Source organism: Salvelinus namaycush, chromosome 2 (assembly GCF_016432855.1).
Source record: "Salvelinus namaycush isolate Seneca chromosome 2, SaNama_1.0, whole genome shotgun sequence".
Classification (NCBI taxonomy): domain Eukaryota; kingdom Metazoa; phylum Chordata; class Actinopteri; order Salmoniformes; family Salmonidae; genus Salvelinus; species Salvelinus namaycush.
The window spans coordinates 60,526,911-60,534,718 of NC_052308.1; the positions used below are offsets into that span (position 1 = coordinate 60,526,911).

At 39.2% G+C, this 7,808-nt stretch overlaps 1 protein-coding gene across 2 annotated transcripts in view; it reads left to right on the top strand.

Moving 5' to 3' along the window:
• Positions 1-4,362, top strand: part of LOC120027046 (spastin-like) — a 43,461-nt gene extending 39,099 nt beyond the window's left edge. For both annotated transcript variants that reach the window (XM_038971894.1, XM_038971900.1), the window contains one exon: positions 3,910-4,362. In XM_038971894.1, the coding sequence (XP_038827822.1) occupies positions 3,910-4,035 (126 nt within the window). In that variant the 3' untranslated portion in view covers positions 4,036-4,362. The remainder of the gene's footprint in view (positions 1-3,909) is intronic.
• The last annotated feature ends 3,446 nt before the right edge of the window (positions 4,363-7,808 follow it).

Genomic DNA, 7,808 nt, shown 5'->3' on the forward strand with positions numbered 1-7,808 from the left:
CACAAATGAAACACCTGTTAACATCTTATGTAAAAATAAAGCTTAACTTGTTGTTAATCCAGCCAAGGTGTCAGATTTCAAAAAGGCTTTACGGTGAAATCAAACTATGCGATTATCTGAGGACAGCATCCAGCACACAAATGCATAACAAATCATTTTCAACCAGGGAGTTGCGACACGAAAGTCAGAAATAGCGATATAATAAATGCCTTACCTTTGAAGATCTTCTTCTGTTGGCACTCCAAAATGTCCCAGTTACATTACAAATGGTCCTTTTGTTCGATAAATTCCTTCTTTATATCCATAAAAACTCAGTTTAGCTGGCACGCTTCAGTCAATAATCCACTTGGTTTCCCTTCTTCAAAATGCATACAAAATGAATCCCAAACGTTACCAATAAACTTATCCAAACAAGTCAATCAACGTTTATAATCAAACCTTAGGTACCCTAATACGCAAATAAACAATACCATTTAACTTCTTCTGGCTGCAAGCCCGAGGCCGGCCACAATATGACAACAGCCACTTCAAGTGCAGGGCGCGAAATTCAAAATATATTTTTTAGAAATATTTAACTTTCACACATTAACAAGTCCAATAAAGCAAATGAAAGGTACACATCTTGTGAATCCAGCCAACATGTCCGATTTTTAAAATGTTTTACAGCGAAAACACCACGTATATTTATGTTAGCTCACCACCAAATACAAAAAAGGACAGACATTTTTCACAGCACAGGTAGCATGCACAAAGCCAACCTAACTAACCAAGAACCAACCAAACTAACCAACAAACAATTTCATCAGATGACAGTCTTATAACATGTTATTCAATAAATCTATGTTTTGTTCGAAAAATGTGCATATTTCAGGTATAAATCATAGTTTACATTGCAGCTACAATCAGAAATTGCACCGAAAGCAGCCAGAATAATTACAGACACCAACGTCAAATACCTAAATACTCATCATAAAACATTTCTGAAAAATACATAGTGTACAGCAAATGAAAGACAGGCATCTTGTGATTCCAGCCAATATTTCCGATTTCTTAAGTGTTTTACAGCAAAAACACAATATAGCGTTATATTAGCTTACCACAATAGCCAGAAACACAAGCCATTTCCCAGTAGCAAAAGTTAGCGATCGTAACAAACCAGCAAAAGATATATAATATTTGACTAACCTTGATAAGCTTCATCAGATGACAGTCCTATAACATCAGGTTATACATACACTTATGTTTTGTTCGAAAATGTGCATATTTAGAGCTGAAATCAGTGGTTATACATTGTGCTAAGGTAGCATCTTTTTCCCACAACGTCCGGATATTTTTCTGACACTTTTTCTGACACACATATTCTGACCAAATAGCTATTCATAAACATAACTAAAAAAATACATGTTGTATAGGAAATGATAGATACACTAGTTCTTAATGCAATCGCCGTGTTAGAATTCTAAAAATAACTTCATTACGACATACAGCTTAGGTATAGCGAGAGAGTACCCAAAAGCTGGGCGCAAACGACTAGTTCACATGTTCGACAGATATATGAAATAGCATCATAAAATGGGTCCTACTTTTGCTGATCTTTCATCAGAATGTTGTACAAGGGGTCCTTTGTCGGGAACAATCGTTGTTTGGATTTAGAATGGCCTTTTTCCCTCTCGATTTAGCAAGCACACTTGCCAAGTGGCGCGAATCTCTCCAACGGAAGAGAACGGAACACGGCAAAACTCCCGAAAAAATTTCAATAATCTGATTAAACTATATTGAAAAAACATACTTTACGATGATATTGTCACATGTATCAAATAAAATCAAAGCCGGAGATATTAGTCGTCCATAACGGCAGCTTATCAGAAGGCAAATCCAGGTCCCTGCTCGCGCTCTCCAGAAAACAGGAAACTGGTGACACGTCATGCCAAGAGCTATGATTCGAGTCCAGATCAAGTTACACACTCCATTTCTTCTCTCACTCCTTGTCGACATCTAGTGGAAGACGTATGAAGTGCATCTAAACTTTTAAATATCAAGGACTTTAATAGGCAGCCCCTAGAAGAGAGCATCGATTTCAGATTTTCCACTTCCTGTCAGGAAGTTTGCTGCAAAAGGAGTTCTGTTTTACTCACAGATATAATTCAAACGGTTTTAGAAACTAGAGAGTGTTTTCTATCCAATAGTAATAATAATATGCATATTGTACGAGCAAGAATTGAGTACGAGGCCGTTTGAAATGGGCACCTTTTATCCGGCTACTCAATACTGCCCCTGCAGCCCAAACAGGTTAAGACTGAGAATCGTTATTGTCTTTACCGGAGATAAACAAAAAGAACGCTCTCTCTCGGCCATGCGCTTGGAAACACTACAGCAAAAATGGGAGCCACTTAGAAAAACTACAACTTCTCCCTCATTTTTCCAATAACCAGCCTGAAACTCTTTCTAAAGACTGTTGACATCTAGTGGAAGCCCTAGGAACTCCGATCGGGGACGATTTCGCCCTCTTATAAAAGTGCCAGGCATTGAAATCAGTGATATGCTGAATTTTAAAATATTTGTTATGGTTTGTCCTCTGGGTTTCGCCTGCCATTTCAGTTCTGTTATACTCACAGACATTATTTTAACAGTTTTAGAAACTTTAGAGTTTTCTATCCAAATCTGAATGACTCACTCCCCCCTATCTGAGATATCTACTGCAGCCCTCATCCTCCACATACAACACCTGTTCTGCCAGTCACTTTCTGTTAAAGGTCCCCAAAGCGCACACATCCCTGGTTCACTCGTCTTTTCAGTTCACTGCAGCTAGCGACTGGAACAATCTGTAACAAACACTCAAACTGGACAGTTTTATCTCAATCTCTTCATTCGAAGACTCAATCATGGACACTCTTACTGACAGTTGTGGCTGCTTTGTGTGATGTATTGTTGTCTCTACCTTCTTGACCTTTGTGCTGTTGACTGTGCCAAATAATGTTTGTAGCATGTTTTGTGCTGCTACCATGTTGTGTTGCTACCATGTTGTGTTGCTACCATGCCGTGTTGCCATGTGTTGCTGCCTTGCTACGTTGTTGTCTTAGGTCTCTCTTTATGTAGTGTTGTGTTGTCTCGTTGTGATGTGTGTTTTGTCCTATATTTATATTGTATTTATTTATTTTAATCCCAGGCCCCCGTCCCCACAGGAGGCCTTTTGACTTTTGGGAGGTCGTCATTGTAAATAAGAATTTGTTCTTAACTGACTTGCCTAGTTAAATAAAATTGATACACTTGTAGGGCACTATGGTGTTGAAGGCTGAGCTGTAGTCGATGAACTGCATTCTTATATACAGTGCATTCACATTTTGTTACGTTACAGCCTTATTCTAAAATGGATTATATCGTTTTTTCCCCCCTCAATCTACACACAATGCCCCATAATGACAAAGCAAAAAAACGTTTTTTAGAAATTTGTAGCAAATGCAGGACCACTATTGGTTCCATTTGCAACAGGCAAGCTCAAGTATTTTTAGCATTCACAACGTGCAGCATTCACAAAGTTAAATATATACATTTAATAAACCCTGACAGTTTGTATATATCGTCCCAACCTAGTATCTTCCGTTTGTGTTGTCCATCTGACTTTTTTTTTTTATCCCCGCACCCTCCCCCACAGGAGGCCTTTTGCCTCATGCCAGGCCATCATTGTAAATAAGAGTTTGTTCTTAATTGACGGCCTGGTAAAATAAAGGTGACTTTTTGTTTTTTTTACTCTTAATGTTTACAAAACTTTTTTCTACAGAAAACGAATGCTTCTCATTGGACAGGTGTTCCCTCACAGTTTGTCTGTTTTCTTCCGTTTGCTGTGAATGAATGAACCACCCTGCTGCTGTTGCACTCTTCATCACTGTATTGTTCTGTGCCTTTGTGCAGGTGAGGAATATCAGGTTCTCTGATTTCGTGGAGTCACTGAAGAAGATCAAGAAGAGTGTCGGACCACAGACGCTGGACCTGTATGTGCGCTGGAACAAGGACTATGGGGACACAACGGGTGCATGAAACGAGAGGGGACACACACACAGCCTCTGTCCTAACCCTGAACCTCCATTGAGGCAGTGGATTGAAAAGTGTTTTAAACAGAGATTTTTTTTCATTCAAGTTTTACTTTAACTCTAAGGTCATAGGACTGTTCGAAAAAACTATTTCTTGTGTGTTATGATACGGCTGTTGTCTTCCAACCTATTATAGTCACAGTGATTTTATGAAAATACATATAAATGTCCTTCAATTTGAAATTATTAATAAAACGGTACCTTGAGACAAGGCACATATACAATGCATTCGGAAAGTATTCAGACCCCTTGGCTTTTTCCACATTTTGTTACGTTACAGCTTTTTTTATTATTCCCTCGTCAATCTAAACACAATACCCCATGATGACAAAGTAAAAACAGGTTTTTAGAAATGTTTGCTAATTTATAAAAATAAATAAGTGTTCAGACCCTTTGTTGAAGCACCTTTGGCAGCGATTACAGCCTCGGGTCTTCTTTGGTATGACACTACAAGCTTGGCACACCTGTATTTGGGTTAGTTTCTCCAATTCTTCTCTGCAGATCCTCTCAAGCTCTGTCAGGTGCAGCGTCACTGCACAGCTATTTTCAGGTCTCCAGAGATGTTCGATCGGGTTTAAGTCCAGGCTCTGACTGGGCCACTCAAGGACATTCAGAGACTTGTCCCAAAGCCAGTCCTGTGTTGTCTTGGCTTTGTGCTTAGGGTCATTGTCCTGTTGGAAGGTGAACCTTCACTCCAGTCTGGTGCCAGGTTTCCTCCAGACCTGACGCTTGGCATTCAGGCCAAACAGTTCAATCTAGGTTTCATCAGACCAGAAAATATTTTGGCAAACTCCAAGCGGGCAGTCATGTGCCTTTTACTGAGGAGTGGCTTCAGTGCTGCAGAGATGGTTTTCCTTCTGGAAGGTTCTCCCATCTCCACAGAGGAACTCTGGAGCTCTGTCAGAGTGAACATCGGTTTCTTGGTCACCTCCCTGACCAAGGCCCTTCTCCGATTGCTCAGTTTGGCCAGGCAGCCAGCTCTATGAAGAGTCTTGGTGGTTCCAAACTTCTTCCATTAAAGAATGATGGAGGCCACTGTGTTCTTGCTTCAATGCTGCAGACTTTTTTTTGGTAACCTTACCCAGATCTGTGTCTCGACACAATCCTGTCTCGGAGCTCTACGAACAATTCCTTTGACCTCATGGCTTAGTTTTTGCTCTGACATGCAATGTCAACTGTGGGACCTTATATACAGTAGACAGGTAGGTGTGTGCCTTGACATCATCATTTCCAATCAATTGAATTTACTACAAGTGGACTCCCAAGTTGTAGAAATATCAAGGATGATCAATGGAAACAGGATGCACCTGAGCTCAATTTCGAGTCTCATAGCAAAGGGTCTGAATACTTATGTAAATAAGGTATATCTTTTTTTATTTGGAATAAATTTGCACAAAAAATTATATATTTCGCTTTGTCATTATGTGGTATTGTGTGTAGATTGATGAAAAATGTGTATTTTATCAATTTTAGCATAAGGATGTAATTTAACAAAATGCGGGAAAAGTCAAGAGCTCTGAATACTTTTGAATGCACTGTACATAACGATCCCATTGTACGCTTGTGTGTGACGTCCCTCCAACAAGAGAGGCCTTGGTCGTGTGCATGGTAGCATGGATCTGTGCCTTCGTTTTTTGGTTTTCAAAACAAAATGGTGCTTCTTCCCTTTTCTCTGGCCATTCACCTTAGTGACAGCAGCCCTTACAAAAAAATATTGCAGTTTTGAAACTGCAGTAAAAGTGCAGTAACTGCAGTCGCCTGGTATTTTTGATGAAGTCATTGCTGAATGCAGTTATTCTGCACTCTAACTGCAGTTGCACTGCAAAATTACTGCAGTAAAAAAAAAAATACTGCATACTGCAGTTATACTGCACTCTGACTGCAAAAAACATTCTTAAGGGAGGGTTTTTAAAATGGACACTGCCTTTTGACTGAGACGCATTGGAATACTGTGCCAACATGCTTGCCATCAAGACTCCAATTCAATCAATTACAGATAGGGACACCACAATGTGGCTTCTCTCAGAATGTTAACACTGTTACAGGTGTGGTTTGGCATCAATATAGAACAATGTCTGTGAAAACAGCTCATTGAGGTGTTGATTTAAACCTGATTCACACTTCCGATATAGCATAAACATTCTGAATTAATCCCCAATGCAGTTTAACTTTATCGGCAACTGATTTAAAAGGGGTCTTGTGTTTCCTTTGGGTAAACCAGCTTAAACTGTTTTGAGTAGCATCCCACTGGGCCACACTGGTTGAATCAACATTGTTTCCACGTCATTTCAATGAAATTACGTTGAACCAGCGTGGAATAGACATTGAATTGACGTCTGTGCCCAGTGGGCTACTTTTACGATGTCAAACATAAATCAGGGCTTTTTTAATGCATTTGTGTAACATATGACAGGATACTCCCTCCCACTTTACAAAGTATGTGTTTCTGTGTGTAGAAGGATTTGCTGTGAATGATTCTAACTTTATAGTAAAAAAAATAAAAATAATAGTTATTGTGTAAGATATTTTACAATGCTTGTTCCGCTTGATAGTTTTATGAGACAGCGCACCACTGCATTATTTGTTGCTTGTTTACACAAATATTTCATTGCTACATTTGGACTTCACGGTGTCAAGTGAATCGCCTATTCCCCTCAAACTCAACTCTGGACATCGAAACCAGTTCCACTGTTTTTTTTCATTGTTCCCCTCTAATCAGGGACTGATTTTTAGATCTGCGAAACCAGGTGTGTGCAATTAATTATCAAGTAGAACAGAAAACCAGCAGGCTCTGGACCTTGTAGGATAAGACTTGAATACCCCTGCCCTACTCATTGAACATAATGCTGTTGTCCCACTCCAAACCAAGAGGGGGCAGCAAAAGTTAGACGGTGTGTACATTAGACTATTGGAGACATCGGAATTGTGAATGCTTATTTATTCAAGGCAACATTTTGCAGACATTTGCCCTGTACATGCTCAGGTTGTAAAACTGATGTAGCTTACAACAAATTTGACATGATTGTGTGAAATCTGGTTGTGCAGACAAACTCGTAAAAAAAAATGTTTAAATTAACAAACCTTGTGTCAAATGTGTTGTACAACATGAGTGTTTACAGGGCCATTGTGACTTAGAGTGATTTGGGTTTCCATGCTCTCAAAGTCTTTAAAAACTAAAATGAATAAGGACCTCATACATGTCGCATACATATAGGACCTCACATTCAGAAATGCTTCATTCACAGCAATGCGTTACACATCGCTGAACGATATTACTATTTAAGTTATGTGTCAACTATAAATGAATGTTTCTTCAATAGCAGTTTGGAAATGTAAAGCTGGAGTGTCTAGAATTTATTGCCTCTGTTTTTTTTTTTTTAAGGAATTATTTACTGAAGTGACGTGAAAGAAGTGATTTGTAGGTGTGGGAGTGCGTGTGGGAGTTTAGTACAATTATTTCAATATTTTTTTTGTGTGTGTTTCGTTGTTTGCCCTGCCTTTTCAGCACATTTACCACTTAACACCCCCCCCCCTCACTTTTATTTTGAAGGTGAAATTCCTCTATCGTGGTTAATCCTTATTGTGGCTAGCTTCACACAGGTGTTATCTAGATAACAAAGACAACAAAAACAGCCTGGATCAAATGTGAGAAATCTTGTGCCTGTTGCATGAACTGTTTCAAGGCAGGTTCCTTAAAAACAGGGCAGCCCTGTCAAAATG